The sequence below is a fragment of the Mandrillus leucophaeus genome, unplaced genomic scaffold (assembly GCF_000951045.1).
Source record: "Mandrillus leucophaeus isolate KB7577 unplaced genomic scaffold, Mleu.le_1.0 Scaffold67, whole genome shotgun sequence".
Classification (NCBI taxonomy): domain Eukaryota; kingdom Metazoa; phylum Chordata; class Mammalia; order Primates; family Cercopithecidae; genus Mandrillus; species Mandrillus leucophaeus.
In genome coordinates this window covers 3,698,508-3,722,206 of record NW_012107252.1, presented here as the reverse complement: position 1 = coordinate 3,722,206, position 23,699 = coordinate 3,698,508, and the positions used below count along the sequence as shown (strand labels likewise).

The 23,699-nt window shown below is 45.6% G+C and overlaps 1 protein-coding gene across 7 annotated transcripts in view; it reads left to right on the top strand.

Moving 5' to 3' along the window:
* The window catches only part of ERI3 (ERI1 exoribonuclease family member 3), a 140,989-nt gene that overhangs the window by 73,283 nt on the left and 44,007 nt on the right, over window positions 1-23,699 (top strand). For 6 of the 7 annotated variants that reach the window (XM_012001842.1, XM_012001839.1, XM_012001841.1 and 3 more), the window contains one exon: window positions 3,619-3,691. In XM_012001842.1, coding sequence (XP_011857232.1) covers window positions 3,619-3,691 — 73 coding nt within the window. Of the gene's footprint in view, window positions 1-3,618; window positions 3,692-4,455; window positions 4,540-23,699 lie in introns of all 7 variants that reach the window. The other variant, XM_012001836.1, reaches the window with a different exon arrangement.

Here is a 23,699-nt window from a genome sequence, read left to right as displayed (position 1 = left end):
CCCACCTTCCTCACAGATTTTCTGTCTTGATCCTCTCTAAGCTGGGGTAGGGTGTGTGATAGAGATATGTAGCTGTCTTCCCATGAGGCACCTGCGAGCTCAAATTCTGGCATTTGGTCCTATGTCTCTCATGAAGATGGGGCTGGGCCCTGCCACATTTGTATGGCTTGTGTCTTGGAGTCATAGGGCTAGGACCACCCAGAGGACTACTCAGCAACCTGAATCCCTGTGAGTGAATCTGCAAACTGCGTGTGTACCTGCAAGTCGCTAGAGCCCCTGAGTGAGAGTGATAGTGCCTAACCCCCATGTGCATCAGTCAGACATGGAATTCAGAATGACACTCAGGACTGCTGCTGAGCCATATCTCAGGCTGAGTATCCAACCTGACAGTCTGGTCTGTCCTCAGTGTGGCCCCTCTGGGATAGGTCTTCCTCTGAGAAGGATAGGTATGATCCCACTGACCTAGACCCTTCCTAGACAGTGGAAATGTCTACAGCTGTGTCTTCCCTTAAAATTCTGCTAAAGAGAGAGCCCCTTCTTCTCCCAGGGCTAGCCAGAGCCAAAAGGACTGCTGGCCTGTGTCAACTAAAAGAGAGTGCTGCAGTTGGCTAGGGGAGAATAAGATTGAGGCTCCCTGCCTTTTGCTGGCCAGTCCCCCTGACTTATTCCCTTTGTAGATTCTGCTGCTTCTGGTGGCCCCCTTCACTCATAGACCTTAATGTGATTTTTCTAAAATAGCTGAGTTCAGCAAGGATTTTCACAAATACCAAGGATAAAGAACATGAAAGAAAGATTGAAGGAAATAGAATTATTGTCAGATTACAGTTCTGCTTTTTAGGCAACCACATTCTAGCTCCTAAGGCTACCTTTCATCCTTAAAAACCTTGCCTTATTTCCTCATGTTCTTGGTCCTTCATCCCACATGGGCACATCTGTCTGGATACCCCTTCATCATCTTGGCCTCAGCCAGAATTTCCCTTCCAGGAAACTGACCAGTTGTAGTTAATGTCACTGTGCCACTTGGATGTTTGAGAGTAACCTGTTCTTCAGGTGAGATATCTTGGGTCTTATAAAAGTAAATCCTTACTATACACTGCCTGAAACAAGGGGATCAATTTTCTATTAGTATCTGTCAAATATTTGAAGGGTAATGGAGGGAAGGCTGGATGGCCTTGAACTTTCTGGAGTGGAATCAGTCATCTTAACTGGATTCTTGTAGCCAAACTTTCTAGAAAAGGATTTTGCACTTGTAATCTCCACTGTCTTATCTCTCACTCTTTCCACACTTTGCAGGTTGCCTTCCGCCTCCCACACTCAGCCCACTGATCCCCCTTTCACGAAGATTATTTGTGACCTTCTCGTTACTAAATCCATTGGGTTTTTCCCAACTGTCATCTTGCTTGACCACTCTATGGCAGTTGACACTAATGACTTACATTTCAAACTCAAAAATCAGTTCTATATATTCCAGAAAGGGGAAGCACGCTTTTATCACAGTTTAGATTGACCACAGGTAATATGAAGTGAGGTCAAAAGAGCATGTCTGACTTTAGGTGTCTAATACTCTGAGAAAGGTCTGGGGCCTTGCCCTTTGGGAATGGGGATAGGTTGGGTAAGTCCTGACTCATGGCATATTGTCTCCTGAGGAACTCTTAAAGTTGATAAGGGTATGTGGGTTGGAGAAGGGTACTCTCATGGAAGTTTTCTAGACTCTCAGATCTTGGAAGGGTTCTGTGAGGAAAAGATGGAAGTCTTTTTCTCTGTATTTTCTAAAGACATACTTTGGACCCACGGGTAGATGTTACAGGGAGACAGACTTTAGTATTTAAGGAAGGATGTTCTAAGAATCGAGTCCAAAATTAGATCTGGCCGCTTCATGAAGTGAGGTCCTTGTGTGTAATGATGGTCTGATGGAGGTAACCTGGTTTCATTTTAGCTCAATAAAACTTGCAAGGCATTAGCCTGGGCCCTCTGCTCACCTTACTCTATACTGTTCCCAGGTGATCTGATTTACTCTCCTGGCTTTAATTTTACTTAGGTTATGTGAATGATTACATTAATAATGATATTAATGATTTGGCAATCTGTATTCTTATTCCAGACCTCTCTTCAAAACTGGATATCCAGTTGCCTCTGAGACACCATTTCACTGCCAAGTATCTCCTAGGCACCTCAAACTCAGCAGACATCGAGTGCTTATTGGGTGTCAGGCATATATCTACAACTGCATTCCCAACCTCATGCTTCCTTCTAGTGGCATACTAAAGATGGGGCAGGGGAGCAGTTCCCCCCGAGTTTGGGCAGAAAGTGGGTATGCTACAGGTAGAGCATTTAAAAACCGTAATAAAACTGATCAAATACTGGCTTGCTCCAGATGTCACATAGGCTCTCCATGCCACTGCGTCCTTCTTTGGATCCATCTTAGTGAGCAGCATGAAGCTAGCAAGCAGAGCTCTACTGTTTTCTCACTGGGTCTCACATTTTATTTAGTCACCGGGGCCTCCTTTACATCTTAATGTCTGTTCCTTGATCACCACCTTTACCACTACTGTTTCTCTCTCCTGGCTCCTACCCTGCTGTTTTAGTCTATTATTTTTGCTGCCTCTAGAACAGTCTTGGTAAATCACAACTCATCAGAGGCGCTCCATTGCCTGTGACAAAGCTCTTCTCTTAGGAATAAGACTATGATCTTTCCTGGCTGCTATTTCCAGTATTGTCTTCCTCCATCCTTGCATATGCCCCCACGCTCCAACTTAAGGCTGTTTTTGTCTTTCTTTCATTGCCTGTACCTCTGAACAAACTGAGCCCTTTATGGGCAAGAGTTACATCTTACTTTTTGACTCGTAAGTTCCTGACCCTCGTTAAGCATCAATGCATGTTTGATTGAGTGGATTTGTCTGAGTAAAACAGCATCACCAACTAGAGGGGGAGATCGTTGATAAATTCTAATTTAAAGAAAAAAAACAAGAACAGATCCTTAAATTCTGACCTCTTCTTATCCTTCTGCCTGGCCTCTTCTCTATCTGAAACAAACCTCTAGCCAGAGGCTTAAATGTGAGCTGAAACCCCTGCTCATCTATCTCTAAATCATATGCTCTGCCTTTCTCTCCTCCTGTCTTGTCTGTCTGCCTCTCTGCTGTAGCAAAACAACAAACCAGTGCATAGAAAGAACATAGGCTTTGGAGTCAGACAGAACTGGGTTCAGTTCTTGGCGCTATCATGTTTTAGCTGTGGGACCTTGGGTAACCTCTCTAAATCTCATTTTCTAGTCTGTAAAATGTAGACAACAGTACCTATGTCTCAGCATTGCATTGAACATGAAATGTGAAAATATAAGGCGCTTGGCATACTGTAAGCCATTAGGAAATAGTGGCCTGCTGCTGTTATTTTGAAAAGAGTTTTTGGGCTCTCACACTTGGATCTGAGGGCTAGAGCTGGAGTCCGGTGTCCATGGTGCTGGAGGTGGGGTCCCTTTCTTTGGTGGGGTGGGACTCATGGCTAATGGATTGATCTTTTGAGGTCTGTTTGTCTCATAGGCTCTGTTGGACTTCCTATCTTAAGACTTCATACCTGGGACATGGATGCGCCCAACTTGTTCTCTCTTCCCTTTTTTTGTAGGCTCCCAGGCCAGTGCCAGTACTTGGGCTTGCCGGTGGCGGATTACTTCAAGCAGTGGATTAATCTGAAAAAGGTACTGTGTCTGAGCCCCAATTGGGTGCTTCCCCTGGTGCTCTTGTGCCTCAGAGCTCCTGTCCTTTGCTTTCTTTTCTTATATCTGTTCTCCTTCCTTTTCTTTTTGTTCTTCTCTTTTCTTAACCTCTTCCTTTTCCTTAGCTAATATGCACTGAAATGTGGTTATTTCTGACAGTGGAGAGCTGCTTGGGGACCAGGCAGCTGGGCAGATTATGACACTGCCCTAGTTGGTGTCCCCCAGACATGCAGAGAAGTCCCAATTGAGGAGATTTTTGGGGGCTCTTGCTCAGAGCTGAGTCTGTGGGCAGAGTGCCTTGTCTATAGGAGAGACGTGGCACTAGCTGAGCCTCTGGGAAAGTATTCTCCTTTGTTGTTATCATGAATGTGGCCTCTGACCCTCCTGCCTGGTCCTGATATATCACTCTGGTTGGGAGGCAGAGTTCATTTAAGTTGGCTTTGTTCCTGCCTTGCTCCAGGAGAGCCTGGTTCATGTGAGGAAGAGCCATGGAATCTAGAGTCCAGTTCCCTTTGGACATGAGGGCAGAGACTGGAACTCATGTAGCATCAAACATCTGGGGAGCTGATGCTGAGGCTATGGACCGACAAGGACCCTGTGTGGCTAGGATAGTGAGCCCTGGAAGAGAACGAATCACTTAGAAAACTGTACTTTCCTAGCAGAGTATCCCTGCTCTAGAGGGATCCTTGCTCTGGGAGGCCCAGTGCACTAGGGAGACTCACCTCCATAAATCATTCTGATCTAAGGGCAGCAGTCCTGGAGCAGCCTCAGGAGCTTCACGCTACCAGTCAGAGGAAGCTCAGAGAAAAGAGAACACACCAGGGGTCAAGGTAGTGGCTCCCAGGGCGCTTAGAGAAGAGAGAGGTCAAGGGGGGTGAGGCTAGGTATGGCGAGGATTTGAGTCTTGACCTGGGCATTCAAGGAAGGTGGGATATGGATAGGAGGAGAAGAGAATGCTTTCTCGGCAGGGAGGGCAGCATGCTTTTGGTGTGTGTGGGGGCTGGAGCTAAGCAAACATGTGGAGTAGCAGTGGAAGAGAAAGCTTTATAAGTATTTGTCCCACACTGACAATGACCTTGGACTTAGTTCCATACTTTGTGGCATCATTTGTGAAGTCCTTTGCTTTCCACTGGTGGACAGGTGCTTTGCACTTGGCTTGTTTGCAGTTTGACTCCTACCCCCCTTTCCTGGTGATCTCCCACGAAACTGGGCAACTGCTGCTTACTACTCCTCTTATGCTGAAGAAGCTAGGCACTGCCCTAGCTTTGGGCCTTGCCCTATGGCCTGCCTTCTGTCTGAAATGTCCCTCAGTCATCTTCATCGACATATTCCCTGCCCTGGAAGATTCAACTCAGTTATCACTTCTGAGAAGCCCAGCAGTCAGTCTCTTGCCTTGAGGTTCCTTGGCACTTGGGAAATCACTTATCTCAGTTGAAATTGAATCCATGTGTACTTCCTTCCACACATGGCCATCTGGATCACAGAGATGAAGTCTGGTTCCTCTCTGTGTCTCCGGTGACTAGGCCAGGGCTAGGTATAGAGTATGTGCTCAGTGAGTAATTGCTGGCTGACGGATTCATCTTTGAGGACTAGTTCCATAGAGGTCCCCCAAGGCAGAGCTAGGCATGTGGGTGGGGCTAGGCGTGTGGGTGTGGTGAGGCATGGACCCTGGAATATAGCATACCGGCTGTCAGAGCACATCTGAGCTGCTTGCTGGCCTCAGCAAATGCAATGTGAAGGCCCGGCCAGGCGAGGCAGGCGCTGACCATGAACAATTACCCTGTGAAGTTCACTAGACTTTTTGGTGTATGGATAGCTCCCTGCCTCCAGGTTCCTTGGCAGAAAGGCAGGAAAGCAGCCAACCCATGTTGTAACATTGCCACGCAGGGTCACCTTGGTGCTGCTGGCCCAAAGGGTGGGGGTAGAGGCAGGCTGCCCAGAGTCTGTTCAGCTTGGTTTCCCTGCAGACTGTGCTGACCTGAAGAGGAAGGGAATAGATACAAGGGGAAACTGAGGACTCTGTTCCTAGTTGGCCTCGTGATTTCGTTGTGTGAGGTAAGCTGAGCAAGTCTGGGAGAACAAGGGGTCTAACCCCTTCCTCTCTGTACTCTAGCCACTTTGTATTGCAAGGGTGCTTAAAGGCCCGACAGGAGAGATGGCTTAACTCTGGACTTTAGCTCAGTCCTTACCAACAGCCATTCAGGACATAGAGGCTGCTGAGTCCCGGAGGCCCAGGGGCATGGTACTCTTTCTGACCTTTATGCTGTGTGACTTGGTGCAGGCTGCACTAAGGTTCCTGCTTAAAAAGAGTAATGATAAAAGCAAAGCCAGAGAGGTCATTGTCAAGGTTGTAGGAATATTATGTAAAAGCCTTACTCCATGCCTTGTGTCCCCTGTGTGACCCAGGCTCTGGTTCTCTACAGGGTCCTCTCCTGTCCTTGATCTTACTTTGTGTTTCTCCCTTCCCTTTCTTCTCTCCTCGTCCTCCACTCCCCCAGCAGAGCATTACTCCTTGAGAAAGGTGGGGAAGGTCCTGGTCTGCTTGGTCACCTGAGACTTGCCTAGTGAGTGAGCAACTGGGGATGAATTCACCATGCCTATTTCCTAAGACCTCTAATCTGAGAAGAGGCAAAATGTCTTTCAGCTGCCCTTACTTCTCCAGAAATGGTGTGGGTTGCATCAGGGAATAGGCACTTTTCAATGGCCAAGTTTCCACATCTCCCGCTGCCACCTACTTCCCCTGTAGCAGAGTGGAGCAGGCCTGTGTTTGCTGACATTTGGAACGTCATTGAATGATCTTATATTCTTATTGAGCTGTCAGCATAGAGAGGACTTGGGGCCCTGCTCCCAGCTCCCTTCAGGAGATCAGAGCTGTCACTGAGGGGCCAGAAGAATAAACACACACACACACACACACACACACGCACATGCATAAATATACACATGTATATGCATGTGAATACATACACCCCAAGTGAGTATACTCCAGATTGCATGTCTGTATCCATACATGCGTTCATGTATATGCACATATTCATACAAGCAGTCACCTGCAGAAGTATTTGGAGACATACCCAGACATGAAGGTGTTTATACATATGTATTCATAAGGTATAAAGATATGTGCACACAGGTAAACAGACATATGTATAAAATATATATATCTTCATCAGTAAATGAATATTCTTTTTTTTTTTTGTGAGATGGGGGATGGGTCTCACTCTGTCGTGCAGGCTAGAGTGCAGTAGTACAAACACGGCTCACTGCAGCCTTGACCTCCTGGGCTCAGATGATCCTGTCACTTCAGCCTCCCAAGTAGCTGGGACTACAGGCGCCCATCACTATGCCCGGCTAGTTTTTGTATTTTTTGTAGACATGGGGTTTTGCCATGTTGCCCAGGCTGGTCTCAAACTCCTGGGCTCAAGCAGTCCGCCCTCTTCAGCCTCCCCAAGTGTTAGGATTGCAGGCATTAGTCACTGTGCCTGACCAATAAATATTTTGAATGCCTTCTGTGTGCCAGGTACTGTGTGAGGGCCTGGGGATATAAGAAGGTAGATGTTGAATAAATAATTTTAGTTGCATTGAGTAACACTAAACAGTTCAGAGTCGTGGATCATATAAGAAGGAGCTAACTTAGTAGGGTGGGGTCAGAGAATTGTTCCCTGAGGAAGGATATCTAAGCTGAGACCTGAAGAGTGAGTTGGAATTGACTAAGCACAAAGTAGCATGTGACGAGAGACTGAGATGAGGAGAAGCCTGGCAACTTTATGAAGCTAGAATGTAAGTTCTAGGAGGAGAAAGAATTTGTGTCTCTTGTTCACTGCTCTACCGCCATCACTCTGAATAGTTCCTGGCACACAGATGTTTAATCCTTATTTGTTGAGTGAATGAATGCCTAAAACGTAGTGAAGGTGGCAAAAGGAGAGTGGCATGAGATGAGGCTAGAAGGAAGTCAGGAGCCTATAGACCACACTTTGATTTTGACCTTGATGTTTAGGGTAAGAGGAAGCTATTAAAGGGTATTAAATATAAGAGGGGTATCATCTGATTTGCATTCTAAGAAAGTTCTCTCTGGCCGTAGTGTAGAAGGAGTTAAGAGCAGATGCAGGAGACCAGTTGCTGGTTTTTCTTTATAGGGCTATGGCATTTTTGGGTGGGACAAATCATTGTGTGGGTGACATTGCTGAACTTGTAGCATCCCCAGCCCCTGTTGATTGAATACCAATAGTGCCCCTCTCTGAGTCATTGTGATAATAAAAAATATCACCCCGTATACATTTCTAGTGGCCTGGCCAGGGTGGGAGTGGAGGAATACTGTCCTTGGTTGAGAACCACAGAATTAGGCTGTGTCTGTGGTCCAGGTGAAAGATGGTAATTACTTGGATTGAACTGATAGCAGTGGAAATGTAGAGAAATGGGCCAATTCCTGAGTATTAAATGGTATAGTCGGTTCTGCTATAATGCAACATATATAGATTTCTGAAAATCACTGTGCTAGAGAAAGTCATGCAATAAAAATTCAGTTAGTGACACATAAAAGAAAAGATAGGAATCTAATAAAAATGGTAGCATAGTTTTATACATTAATGCTTAAGAAATACATAAATACCACAATAAATACGGTACTTTACTCTGTAAAACCCCAAAGTTTGCTTATAGAAATGGGCATGAGAAGGGTTGCAGCTTGTGAGTTATTGTGAAGTAGTGGAAGAAGATCATCTGAAATCAAATGGAAAATTGTAACCAGATGAATGTGGTCCATAACATGCAGTGATCTAGGTGACTGGTAGATGTTTAAGACGTGTGCATGTATGTGTTTTATATATTCCTACCCAGCCCTGTTCAGTAAGGTATAGTTTCCTGTGTTTATCTAGTGTTTCTTGTGAACAAAATTGCACATAAGCAAATGTAAAATTTGTGTTACTATAAATTGTTCCCAATACGTCAGTTGCATCGGACAACTTTGCTCTTTCAACGAGTATTATAGTAGCACTGATTGTATAATAAACAGGAAATGGTGATTGGTTGTGAGGGTTGAGGATGAAGGAGGAGACCATGATGACCCCGGGATTTATGATTTGAGCAACTGAACTGGAATGAGTTGACTGAGATAATGGGAGAAGGAGAAGTTTCAGGATTGGAAAAGAAGGTGAAGTCAATGTGGGGCATATGAGTTAAGATGATTTTGAGACATTGAGGAGGCAGTTAAGTACATAGGTCTGGGGCTCAGGGATGAAGCCTAGATAAGAGATGTAGATTTGAAGACCAGGCATGGTGGCTTATACCTATAATCCCAGTGCTTGGGGAGGCTGAGGTGGGAGGATAACTTGAGGCCAGGAGCTCAAGACCAGCCTGAGCAACATAGTGAGACCTCATCTCAACAAAAAAATTAAAAAATTAGCCAGACTTGGTGATGCGTGCTCGCAGTCCTAGCTACTTGGGAGGCTGAGGCAGAAGGATCCCTTGAGCCCAGGAGGTTGAGGCTGCAGTGAGCTATGATTGTGCCACTGCACTCTAGCCTGGAGTGCAAGACCTTGTCTCAAAGAAATAAAAAAAATTGGCAGTGTTATTGGTCTGTGATTGATAATTAAAGCATGAAAGTGGATGAGATTGCCAAAGAAGAGGGTATAGGGTGAGAAGAAAGCCTAGGACTGAGAAATATCAACATTTGCGAGATAGAGAAAGAATAGTCAAAAATAGAAAGAAAATATAATAAATAGTCCTGAATTACAGATTGCATTTTGTGTGCTAGACCTGTGTTTTCCAACATAGTTTCCACTAGCCACATGTGGCAGTATATCACTTGAAACATAGCTAGTATGACTGAACAACACATTTTAAATTTTATTTAATTTTAATCAATTTAAATGAAAAACTTTCTTGGCCAGGTGCAGTGGCTCATGCCTGTAATCTCAGCACTTTGGGAGGCTGAGGTGGGCAGATCATCTGAGGTCAGGAGTTTGAGACCAGCCTGGCCAACATGGCAAAACTTTCTCTCTATTAAAAAAAATACAAAAAAATTAGCCGGATGTGGTGGCAGGCACCTGTAATCCCAGCTACTCGGGAAGCTGAAGCATGAGAATCATTTGAACCCAGGAGGCAGTGTAGGTTGCAGTGAGCCAAGATCGTGCCACAGCACTCCAGGCTGGGCAACAAAGTGAGACTCCATCTCAAAAAAATTAATTAATTAAAAACTTTCTTGAAAAATTTTATGTTTAGTACAACATGAGTTGGTGAATCTACATTTTAAACTGTTAATTGTATAAAATCTAAATACAGATTAAGTATTTCCTGTTTTTTTTTTTTTTTTCCTGAGACAGAGTCTTGCTCTGTTGCCCAGGCAAAAGTGCAGTGGCATGATCTTGGCTCACTGCAGCCTCTGCCTCCTGGGTTTAAGTAATTCTTGTCCCTCAGCCTACCAAGTAGCTGGGACTACAGGTGTGTGCTACCATGCCAAGCTAATTTTTGTATTTTTAGTAGAAACAGAGTTTTGCCATGTTGGCCAGGCTGGTTTCCAACTCCTTGCCTTAGCAATCAACCTGCCTTGGTCTCCCAAAGTGCTGGGATTACAGGCATGAGCCACTGCGCTTGGCAGATTAAGTATTTCTGGTGAAGTTTTAGCATCCCAATTGAGATGTACAGTAAGTGTAAGTTATACATCAGATTTCGAAGACTTGGTATGAAAAAATGAAAAATGTCTCATAATTTTTTGTATTGATTACATGTGAAATAATATTTGGCTATACTAAAATAAAATAAATTATTAAAATAATTTTATCTGTTTCATTTTACTTTTTAGTGTGGCTACTAGAAAATTCTAAGTTTCATATGTGGCTCACATTATATTTCTATTGGACAGTGCTGTGCTAGACACTATGGTTATGTACCTACATTGTCTAGTCCTCACAGGACCCAGTTCAGTGGTTGCTATTATTTTTCACATTTTAAGGTTGAGAAAACCAGGGTGTGGAGCAATAATGAAACTTGCTGAATGGTTTCATATTAGTACGTGGCAGAGCTTGAACTTAAATTTAATTTTGCTAAATGCTGAAGAGACAGAGAGTAAAAAAGTGATAGAAGAAGAAAGGTCATAAGAGTGTGGTACTGCAGAAACCAAGAAAAAGTGTTTCAGAAGAAGAGGAGTGGTCAGTTCAGAGAGGGCTGCACAAGGGGAAGACTAAAATATGATCCCTGAACTTAATAACAGGGGCCTCAGTGATCTTGGTCCTGAGTGGCATGATAGGGACAGGAGCCAGATTGGAGTGAACTAAAGAGTAAATGAGAAATGAGGAGATAGAGAAATTTCAGCCTTTTCAGAAATGTTGCTTTGAAGAGAGAGAAAGGACAAGAGCTGTGGCGGGGCAAGTGGGGGTTAAAGCGGGTTTTGTTTTTAAGGTAGAAGATGCATTTTTCTGTAGGATCTATTAGAAAAGGAAATCCTGTTGAAGGTGCAGGAGGGAGAAGCAGCCAGTAAGGGAGGCATCTGAGGAGGTGAGAGGAGAAGGATTGAAGAACCTAGACTCTTGAAATTGGCTCTCTTTAGGAGGAAGATCCCTGCTTCTACTGGGACAGGAGGGAAGGAGAGGAAGATGGGCACAAATGGAGGTAGGTGGGCTTATAGATTTGGTGGCAGCAAGTTGAGGTAGTTACCATCTGATGGCTTTTATTTTACTGTGTGAAACAAGATGAGTCATTTGCTGATCACTAATAAGGAAGGGCTGGGAGGGTTTACAGGATTGCTGTAGTTCTAGTAAAGAATAGATGTATGAACTGACTTGAGAAGTATAGTAGGATTTCTAGGCAGTGTTGAGGATCCAGTTGAGGTTGATTGTATTAATTCATTGTGGAACCACTCTGTTCAGTTGTATGACTTTTCTTTATTGAACCTCAGCTGCCTGGTTGTGGGCATGGAGAAAGTAGACATTTGGATTCATCCAGGGTGGAGATTTTCCTCAAGGAGGTTTGATGAAAGGGATAGGGAATTGAAAATATTGGTAAGACAGCAGTTGACAAGATGGATTATGGGATCTAAGCTGGATGTTGGAGGAAAAGAAGATAGCAGGGAGTCTGATGGATGTGGAAAAAGTAAATAGGTACCAATAAAATGAGGAACTGGTATGCTGGGTATAGTTTAACATGCCAGATGGAAGGATTAGAGATTATGGTTGGAGAATAGGTGTCTGAATTAGTGATTTCAGAGATGGGGCAGTTCTAGGTGTTGGCAGGTTCTGAGTCTCAAGGTATGGCCATGGAAATGGGTAGCTGATGTTGAATGGAAAAGAATGTTATTATGAATAAGGAATCAAGAAACAGAAAGGATGGATGAGACCTCCATAAGGATGTGAGTATGTGTATGTATGCATGCACGCATAAAATATGTTTCCCTCTTGCATGTGCATGGACACATATGTATAAATGTAATACAAATGCATACCTACACACATAGCCACACAAGCATATGCGCATCACACATATTTGCAAATTGTGTGGAATTCCCTCTGACGCCTGGGCCTGATAGAGTGGTGCTATGGTTTGGATGTTTGTCCTCTCCAGATCGCATGTTGAAATTTGATCCCTAATGTTAGAGATGGGACCAAATGGGAGGTGTCTGCATTGTGAATGAATGGATTAATGTCCTCCCTGGGGCAGGAGTGGTGGATGTCAGTGAGTTCTCACCGTATTCACTCCCAAGAGAGCTGGTTGTTAACAGCCTGGCACTTCCCCCTGTCTCAACTTGCTTCCTTTTGCCATGTGATCTCTGAACAAACTGGCTTCCCTTTACTTTCTGCCTTGAGTGGAAGCAGTCTGAGGCCCTCACCCGATGCCCAATCTTTAACTTTTCCAGGCATCAGAATCATGAGCCAAATAAACCATTTTTAAAAAATAAATTACCCAGCCTCAGGTATTCCTTTATAGCAACACAAAATGGACTGAGGGAGGTGGGCTTCTGGAGAAGCAGGCAGGCAGCCTTAGGAGGATTCTGAGTCAGTCCTGGCAGGCAGGGCTCAGCCAGTCAAATCCAGCAGCTGTAGGGACAAGGGCCACCCAGAATTTAACAGACCCTGATATATCAGGATATGAAGATTGCTGCTCCACTTTTCCTCTGCCATCTGTACACTATGCCTTGCTGCAATTTCTGGGTGCTTTAAAGAGGATAGGATTGGGACCAGCTCTTAAAGAAAATCTTGGGTCCCTCCAAGAAGCATTCTGTCTCTCCCCCTCCCCTGGGAGGGTGCAGCAGGAGAAACTGCCGAAGGGAGGGTTGGTGTCTACGATTGAGAGCGACTTTTCCTGACCTTGGAGCATTCAGAGTCCCAATCAGTGCAGTAATAAATTAAGGGCTTATGGAGGAATAAATTCTCGGCCTTAATGAAGTTCTTTGCTGGGGGCCATAGGCAGGTCAGCAGGTCAGGATGATGCAGATTGGAGGCTTCAGCAAGTGGGCTGAGCTGGCTGGGAAGTCATCAGGAGTGAGGGGATCGAAAACCCTGCTAGTCAGTTGACTTTTGGGGAGCTGTGAGGATTAAGCTGCTACAGAAGCTAGGATGCTGTAGAAGGGTGGCTGCAAGGTGCTGGCCACAGAGCTCCTCTGCTAGGGCTTTTCAGAAGCTAACTTGGAAAAAAGAACAAACAAAAATGAAAACCAAGAGAGGTATGAATAGCTAGGGGGCTCCGCAAGGTGTTTGGTTTTATTTTGGAGAGGGGGAGAGTTTGCGCTGAAGGCAGTTACTTCTGGGTCACTCTGAGGTCAGAACCAGACTGGGGCTGTGGTCTCGGTCTTGGGCATCATCCAAAGTGCAGAGCATTGTCTGTGGGGCAGTGGGCAGTTGTGGGCTAGTATCCTGATGGGAATCCGCTCTGCAGGCCAAGTAGATCAGGGCCTTCATCTCTCTTTGGGAAAAAACACGTGCACAGAGCACTAGGTATAGATGAGGCGGAGGTGTGAGCACAGGCATAAGATAAGAAGAGAGTGAGTGGGAGAGCAGCCCAGAGTGCTTGCTGCTGGGTTTGATGCCGGAACCCTGGGAGGGATGAGTCTTGGAGGCTGGAGGCTACTGAATTGTAAGCTGAAACAAGAACCTGAGCCTTGAGACTCCAGATCCTGAGCTCTTTCCCCTTTCATCCCACTGTCTGCAACATCTGCTGTTGGGAATAAGCTCTTGGAGTGTAGTCCAGAGATAGAGGAGGGAAAGTGCTGTCTTTGGAGTCAGGGGCTGCCAGAGCTAGAGGGAATGTCTCCTTTCTTCCCATCTCCCTGCCCCCATGGTGTAGTGCCCAGCCTGGGCTTTTCCTTTAAATATGTCTTACAGCTGTCTGAACTCTGAAATTTCTTTCACTCCTTCCCTCGCCTTGTTAACATGTGTTGCCTTTGGGGTAATCAGGGAAAAAATATTATGTCCTTTTACAATTACCGGGTTTTGGAATATTAAAATGTCTCGCTGCATCGGCACTGTTATTTTGATTGGTATTCTAACCTTTGACTAGCCCATAAAGCGCGCCGCTCCTGAAGCCAATATTGCAGGACTGAAATTTAATTCCGAAATGATTCCAGATAATAGGGAGACAGATAATATATGCATGAAGGATATTATGTTTGGACTAACTGCAGCAGGGCCAGGGCTGGGGAGCTGAATAATAGCCCAGAGTGAGTTATAATCTGTGGGACAGAAATGCCTTACTGTCAGGGCCAGGAGGGGAACTCTTAAATCAAAGGCACAGGAAAGGGTGTGATTGCAGGGTGCTTGTTTTGACAGGAAGAGCACCAGAGCCAAGGGTAGGTATTAAAGGCTCTGCCCCATCTTTTCTCTTGAGCAAGATACCAAGGCCCTGGATGATCTAGTTGATTGCACCATTTCTAGCTCTACAACTCCTGTCTACATAACATTCCAGCCATATCAAACTTCTTACTGTTTTTCAAATATACATGACTGTTTCACCTCCCCTTACATATACTGTTCCCTTTTCTTACATTGCCTTCCCCTTTTAGTGTGTTGGGAAACTCCTGTTCATCCTTCAAAACCCTTGTGGGTGATGCTTTCTCTGATGTTCCCCCACCTCTGGTAGAAATAGTAAGTCACTTCCTCCTTTGTATGGCTTCAGAACTTTGTATTGAGTGTATTACATGCTTTTGTAATTATCTGCTTACATGTTTTTGTTTCCCACTATATTGCGAGCTCACTGAAGTCTATATACCACCCATCTCTGAATTTCCAGTGCATGGCACTGGACCTGGCACACAGTAGGCATCAACAAGCATTAATTGAATCCACACTGAATCTTGGGCTAGACTAAAGAGCTCCAGCTTCCAGATGCCTATTCCTCTGCTGGAATTCCCAGACAAATAAACTTAGAGAAATTAAGAAACTTGCCTAAAGGCACATAGCCAGGAAGAGGTGAAGCTAGGATTTGAACCCAGGTCAGTGTGCTCTTTTCTCCAGACCATGTATCTTAGGGAAGTGGGCAGGGAAGGAATTAGAGGTTAAGGGACGAAAGACAGAAATTCATTGCCCTGACTCCTTCCTTCCATAGCCCAGGACTTGGGTCCACTGTGCTGGAAACTGCATTAGTTCTTAGCATTTATGGGACTCAGGTCCCAGAAGGGATTGTGCCTCCTGTTGCTGCTGTTGACATTTGGACAGTTATTCCATACAGAAGACGTTTCTTGATTGTGAGTTTGTAACCGAGAATCAGGACAGTACCTTCGGAAAGGTACTTAAGTGTGGTTTTGGAGAGCTCTTAGAGAAGTAAGCAGGCAGAGTACAAGGAGCTCTTAGCAATGTCGGAAAACGCCACAGACATTCCCTTCCTCCTTCAGGACTTGTGGAACTTGTATTTTGGGTATATAGTGATAAAGTACATAATGGAAAAAAAAACTGTAGTAAATTCGTTTTTTTTTTTTTAATGTGGATTTGTATTTTATTTTTTGAGACAGTCTCTTGCTCTGTCACCCAGGCTAGAATGCAGTGGCATAATCTCAGCTTACTGCAATCTCCGCCTCCCAGGTTCAAGCGATTCTCATGCCTCAGCTGCCAGAGTAGCTGGGATTATAGGGGTGTGCCACTATGCCCAGCTAATTTTTGTATTTTTGGTAGAGATGGGGTCTCGTCATGTTGGCCAGGCTGGTCTCGAGCTCCTGGCCTTGAATAATCCACCCACTTCAACCTCCCAAAGTGTTGGGATTACAGGCATGAGCCACTGTGCTTGCCCTGTGTTTTATTAATTACAATATTATCTGCAGAAACCTGGAAAAATAGTACGGCTGTATGTGAGATTTACCCCTCATTTAGTCTTCAGGTGATACATGGTGTATACACTGAGTCCTGGGGAGGTGGGATGTGGCTCACAGCTGGAAACTGCTGTGCAAAGGAAGAGCTTTGGAGCCAGAGGAGTCTGGCTTGGATTTCTAATATTGCTACTCACTAGCTGAGTGATCTGGAGCAAGTCCCTTTCTCAACCTGTAAATGATGACTAATATCTGTCACACAGAATTTAGGCTCTGGAGTCAAGTAGACGATATGGAATCTTGGCTCTACATTTACTAACTGTGGGGTTTTAGAAAAGTCACTTAACTTCTTTGAGCCTTGGTAGCTCCCTCTATAAAACAAGAAAAATCATATCCACTTTCTAGAATTGACCTGAGGATGAAATGATAGCTCTATGCCCCTGCCCTTCCCTTGCCCTGGTACTGGCCACTGGAGATGAGACGACTAGGCTACAGGGAGAAGAGGAGTCAGGGGGGACAGGAGATCAAGGTAGACATACAGGACATTGTGGGCAGGAGCTAGGAAAAAGAGACTCTCACAGCAGAGTTCATGTGAGCATTGGCAAGGATGAGCTTAATGCTGTCATTGGACCAGCTTACCCTCAACTCACACTGAGGAACAGAGTCGATCATCTCACGCCCTTGATTCTGGCTGCCATCAGCATGCTTGGCTGTCCAGTGGAGTACAGAGGCACTTTCACCTTAGGTCAATTCCTGGCCTTATCATCTACCTGTGTTACGATCTTGGACAAGTTACTTACCTTCCCTGAACCTTGGTTTTTTCATTTGTAAGGTAGAAATAATTAATAATAAAACCAGGTGCTGTTCTAAATGCTTTTTACAAATTAACTCGCTTAATCCTCAAACAATTCTAAGGGAGAAGTTCCATTATTAGCCATTGTACAGCTGAGGAAACTGAAGGGCAGAGAGGTTCATCAGCTGGTGAGTGATAGAGTAAGTATTTGAATCTAGGCAGTAGACTCCAGAGTCCATGCTCTTAACTGCTTTACTTTGTTGCTGCCAGTGCAAAAGAGGGAGGAGTCATTTTTATTTGGGGTGTGTGAGAGAAAATCAAGAAAGGTTTTGGTGGAGATACTTGAGTCTTGAAGATGAGTACGTTCTCAGGTGACGGTGCAAGTGCATCCAGGCAAAGGGAAGCGTGTGAAGAAAGGCCTGAAGTGGTGAAGCACTTTGCAGGATTGGGGAACTACACACAGCAGTGTTCAGGTGTTTTAAGCTACTTGTGTGGACCAGCCATGTGTATGCTTTTACTGGAGGACAAGAGGAGTGAGAGTGTACCGTAAGGAATCATTGGCCGATGTCTAGAGTGCTGCCAGCCTAAACTGCCTTCTAAGAGTGGTATAGTAGCTCCAGAAAACTGCCACGTTTACGTGCATGAAGGGAAGAGAGAGCCCGTGGGCCAGCGATAGCAGGGAGGGAAGCGGCCACCCTACCTTTTAGCATATTAGCTATGGACAGTCTGAGACCGTAGGCAGAAGACCTCTATATCCTTATGGTAAATGTGGGAAATCACAGTGTGAGGAATCAATTAGATCATGCTTGTAAAGCTCTTAGAGGAATGCTGGCACTCAGTGTTAGGTGAGCAGCTTGGCACACCCTCAGCTGGAGAGCTAGCCTGCCTTGCTCTGCATCCCTGCTGGGTGTGGCCACACGGGGTACAGCGGGAGGGAGGGGGAGCAGGAAAGAAGCAGGTGAGGGAATCAGCTCAAGGCAGCTGGGACTCTTTCTTTCTTTCTTTTTTTTTTTTTTTTGAGATGGAGTCTGGCTCTGCCGCCCAGGCTGGAGTGCAGTGGCGCGAGTCTCCGCTCACTGCAAGCTCCGCCTCCTGGGTTTATGCCATTCTCCTGCCTCAGCCTCCTGAGTAGCTGGGACTACAGGCGCCCACCACCTCGCCCGGCTAATTTTTTGTATTTTTTAGTAGAGACGGGGTTTCACCGTGTCAGCCAGGATGGTCTCGATCTCCTGACCTCGTGATCCGCCCGTGTCGGCCTCCCAAAGTGCTGGGATTACAGGCTTGAGCCACCGCGCCCGGCCGGGATTCTTTCTTTCTCTTGAGGTTCCCTGCAGCTGCTGCAAAGCAACCTCCCCACTGGAGTTCTTATAGTGCCCTCTATGGCAGGCCCACCTTAGGGCCTGCCTTCTCTTGCTGGCTGCTGCTCTGTATTCTGTCAAATGAGGCAGCCTCTTAGTCCTAGTCCCATAATGAGCCCCACCTGTCTTTCTCTTGCATCCTTGAGGAAGTGAATTCTGGGCTCACTCTGGAGCACAGGAAAGTTGGGAGCTCTGCTGGGTGTGTTTGAGACCTGGATTTAAACCTAGGTATTCTGTTGAGTGTGTACTCCAACCATTTGGGCCAGTTACTAGGGCCCAGTGCAGCTCAGAGCCCATGCCTCTTTGTTATTGTGTATGGGCTGGTCTGTCTGGGTGAGGAACCGCAAGCTACTTGAGGAAAGGGACTAGATATACTGCTTCTCTTAGTCCACAGAGCTAGGCAAGCAGAGGGGACTTCAGCAAACTAAGAGGCATAAATACTATAGAAAAGTTTGGGAGAAAGATGGGGTGTGGTGGCAGGGGAAAGATGAACGTATCTATTGAGTCTGAGAGGGTTAAAGTTAGTCTGCCTTGTCCCCAGGGTTTTTGTGTGTGTGTGTGTGTGTGTGTGTGTGTGTGTGTGTGTGTGTGTGTTTCCCCTTCTTTTGATTTTGCTGTTGCTATTCTAGACCCTGAAACTGGGCGTAGTTGCAGAAAAGAAGAGGAAAAGAAAGATAGGGTAACTTCCCTCAAGGCAGGAGGCACAATCCTGCCTTCCATCTCCCACACTGCCTGTAGGTCAGTCTACAAAGGCAGGTTTCACCATGTTTATCAGTATCAGTAATAATAGAGCACCAATGCATTGAGTCCCAGTTGATGCCATCTGTGTTGGATACTTTACACACATGATTGCATTTAATCCTCATAGCTACTAAGGGGCTGCGAGAGCTATTGTCTCTATTTTGTGGGTGCTGAAATAGAAACTCAGAAGCCTGCCTGCCACATGACCAGGAGGATGCAAATTCAGTTTCTCTTCTTCCATAGCTTCCCTCTTGTCACTTGGCCCATAGCAGATACCACCTGAAGGCAGTCTGGCCTGGTTTGAACCCAGGCAAACACACAGCCGCCATTATCAGTTGTGTGGTCAGTGACAGTCAGTGAATGGGCAAGGATAGGAATTGGCCTTGTACTCCAGGTCTCTTGAGAGTGACACCACTGTGTCTGTAAGAGGGTGCATCCATTTGTGTATGTGTGTCTGTGTGTGTTTAAAGAAGTGCATTCACCCAGTTGGGGAGGTCTGTGCAGGCTTGAGTGTGTCTGTGTATATTCTTATGTGTGCATGGGCCCACAAATGGGAATGTGGGTGAATGTGTCGGTATGGGATTTGTGGTCTGACTCTAGGTACTGGAGGTGGGCAGATGAGGCCCTTGTCCTTGGAGGGATATATGGTGCAACACAGAGAGATCTGGACTGAACTTGACTCTAGAAGTGAAAGACATGGGCTCTGGTGTTGGGTTACTTGCCCTTTCTGAGTCCTCAGTTTCCTCATTTAAGAAATAAGGGAGTTGGATGAGGGAGTTTCTTCTTGTGGTCTCTTGGCCTCTTCTATCTCTGCCATTATGAGATCATTCATGGAAACTTAGGTTTTCCCTTTTTGCTCCCATCTAAAAATGAGACAGATGCAAGGAAGACAGCAGAAGTTCCTCTTTTACCCTTACCACCTTCAATCTCTGGCCTTGGGATGGCTCCATTGTCCCCCCGGAAGAAGTTGAGGGTCCAGGGAAGGCAGGGCATTGCTCAGCATCAGGATAGGAGAGCTAGGGACTCAGGCGTTGTGGAGGAGTTTGGATAGCTGTCACTTGTCACATTTTGGGCTGGCTTGGACTGAAGCCAAATGCCTTTAGGCTTTGGGCTTCACCATGAGAATACAGGATGAGAAGAAGCTCATTGTCTCCCTGCTTCTTTGTGGGTGGAAAGGAGAGGAGCCTCTCAGTACCCTAAAGCCAGGGAACAACCTAGGCCCTTCCTCTGATCTCTTATCCTCTATTTGTTCTCTTGGCAGACACCAAGTGATGGCCAGGTAGAGACTAGGATAAAGTAGCTGGATGTGTATTCACATTCATATGTGACCATGCTGGCTCAACCCATGGTCTTTCTGTGAGTTGACTTGGCCTGCTGCCACCTCCCTTGGGGGAAGAGTGGTTTGAGCTTGGGTGCCTTACCTTTCCCTGGCTGACTCCTCAGGGCTGATCTGGGTGGCAGCTATAGATGGGACCTTTGGCTGTCTCAAGTGGGATTGTAGTAGGTTTTTATTTATTTTTCCCATGAATTGGTTTTCAGTTCCCTATAATTTCTGAATTTGACCGGCTGGGGCGCTAGAGAAGAGGTGGACAATGTACAGTACAGTGCGCTCCGCACTCATGAAGACATTTCTCTCTTGGTTGGGCTTAGATCCCCTGGACCTAGGTCTCAGGTAGCAAGAGTCCTGTGCTCTGCCTGGGCTGGGACGTCTGTATTCATCTCCAGCCACCAGTCACCCTGTGAAGTCCTATGGGTTGGGACCTCTGGACTCAGAGGTGACTCAGACCTGGTCTCCACCTCTACAGAGCTCCTGGTCTGGTGGGGAAGATGGATGAGTCAATAGGCAGATGGGGGGAAAACACAGTAGAAGTGGTAAGTACAGTGATAGAAATATGTGTATGGGGTGTGTATGAATCATCTGTGTTAAAAAATTATTTTGAATTCAGCTCTGTACTGAGTCAAAATTTACAAGAGACAGAGGAACCATGTAAACACGTCTGTGTGTTCATGTGCCTCCTGCCTGTGCCACTCGGTAAGCTCTGAGCTACCCTGATGAGCTGGTCCCTGCTAGTGCCTGCTGTGACTTCTTTAAAGGCCCTAAAGCAGGGCCCTCAGGAGACCCTAGATTGCCCTCGTTGGAAAAGAGGGTGGCCCCCCTGGGGAGATAAGGTCCAGGCTGGCTGCTTAGGAAGTGTTTTTGTGTGGATGTGGGCAGGTGGGCTTGAGTGTGCACAGGCATGAACCCAGGTGTGCTTATGGCAGCTGTCAGTGGCCTGTCCCCAGCACCACAACCAGGTCTTATGTTACTAGGCCTGGGCTTGGCACCTACTTGGCTGCAAGCAGGCGGGCGGGCTGCAGGCAGATCCCAGGGCAAGCCTGAGGCCTCCCCAGTGGTGTGTTTGCTGTGCCTAATTACCCGGCAGTTGTTTAACTATGCAAGCTGCATGCCTGCCTTTATTGCGCTGTGATTGCTGAGCTGCCTATGGGGAGTGTCATAAAAAGATATAAAATGCCCATTATCTGTCTGACGCCCTCCTCCTGGACTGTGGGTGTTTGTGTTTTATTTTATTTTTATGGCTTGAGGGAAGCTCTGCAGGAAAGAAAGGGAGGGAAGAAGAGAGAGGGGAGGAGAGGCCCATAGGAATTGGGGGTTGGGAGAATAAGCCCCTTTCTACTGTGGTCAGAAGGGCTCTCCTAACCAGAAGGATGATATGGAAATGGCAGATCTCCAGGGTCAGGACAAACTGCTTAGGAAATAAGCCCCAGATCTTCCCCTCCTCATCCACCTACAAGTCTTGCAGCTTATGTTTCCACCTTACCTAAGTATGCTAGCTTCTCCCTGCTTTAGGCCCCCTGCCTTGGATGCAGGACAGGGTTGTGAGAATGGTCTCTCATTCCCACCCAGTTCTTTACCAGCTTGGATAACTCAGATTGTGTACTGGCCTCCTAGAGCGCCATTGCTTGCTTTGGGGCAAATATCGTTAGCACTGCCACCTGCTCTTATTGGTCTATTGAAGCCTTCCACCCCTTCAGCTTCCCTTCTCTTACTAACTACAGTGGTATGTTCAGGACGAGCCTATCCAAGAATTCACTGGGTCTTAAGGAAACTACGTAGACTATGAGAGGGAAGGGAATTAATACAGATTGAAGACCTACCCTGTGCCAAACAGAACCTGTGTAAGGCACTGAGGACAGAGATCAGAGATCAGACTCCCAGGGACCCTCCCATTGAAGAGCTCACACTATGTAACCAGAGTGCCAAGGTTTATGGTAGGTATTCAATAAATGTGTGTCAAATGGGATTGAATTCAACATAGCCATTCATTCATTCATTTTCATTCAGTAAATGGCTTTTGAGCACCTACTGGGTCAGGCACTCTGCCAAGCACTGAGGATAAAATAGTGAGCAAAATAGACAAAATCCTAGCCGTCACTGGTCATTAGAGTTTGTTGGGAAAAGGACTTAAGGATTTAAACTCTGGATATTGTGATTCCAAAAACCCTGCCCTTTCAACTGTGATAAGTTATTTCCTGTGCCTTAACCATCAAACCCTAGACTATCAATGTACTGATCTTCTCTACTTGAAAAATCTTAGTGTCTACTGAATGAAGTATAAAGCTCTCTAGCCTGACCTTTGAGACACTCGAAGTCCCTTTGAGCTATGTCAAGATAGCCTGTATGGTCAACTTCCAAGCCTTATTCACAGTTATTCCATTTGGCTAGGAAGTCCTTTGCTGCATTCTTGCCTAGTGAACATCTAGGCAACATCTTGCCTTGCTTATCCTTCAAGACCTAACTCCTCTTATGTCCTCTGTGAAGACTTGTCCAGTTTCCCAGTGGAACTTCCTCCCTCTTCACACACCTATATCGAGTGCCTTCAGAGGGCTAGGCATGGTGCTAGAGCCTCCTCTGACTTTGTTCACAGTTGGTGAGCCTGCTGTGGGTTCCTTGCACTTCTTTGATCAGAATTAACTTATTTTAAAGAAGAGTTTTATTGAGATATAATTCATATACCATACAATTCACCCATTTAAGGTGTATAATTTGTTGTTTTTTAGTGTATTTACAGGATTGTGCAACCATCATCACCATCTAAATTTACATTTTTGTCCCCACTAAAAGAAACTCCATTAACAGCTACTTCTCATTTCCCGGCAAATGCCCCAGCCTGAAGCAACTACACATCTACTTTCCATCTCTATTCATTTGCCTATTCTGGCAATTCTGGGAACTTCTTATGTGTGGTTTTTTGGTGACAAGCCTCTTTCACTTAGTATATTTTCAAGGTTCATCCATGTTGTATTATAATTTAGTACTTTGTTTCTTTTTACTGCCAAATAATATTACATTGTATAGATAGTACCACTTTTTTTTTATTCTCCCATCAGGTGATCAATATTTGGGTTGTTTCTACTTTTTGGCTGTTAAGAACTTTCATGTGCGAGTTCACTTTGTCGTTTTTGCCTTTTTAAAAAAACACGTGTCTGTCTTTCCTAGTACATTGTGAGCTCCGTGAGAATAGGGGTCACTGCTATATTGTTGACTGCTGTACCCCCACCACTTAGCCTGTGGATAATACTCAGTAAATGTCAGTGAATTAAAGCATGCAAGCTTTCTCATTCTCGTTCCCCCCTTGTGATGTAATAGCAAATTGGTGGGACCTGTTTTACCCTCTAGCCCACTCTGCTGTGAGTATAGCTGTATAGGCGTATCTGCCACCTGTGCAGGAGTGTGAGTTCATTCGTCAGTGCCCTGGACCAAGCCTCTCTAGTTAAATCCTTCACCAACAACAGGTGATCTGAGAAACTTTCTTGAGTTGTCCCCAGGGTAGCAGATATGGCCTTGAGCAGACTCAACAGTGACTCCACTGTTCT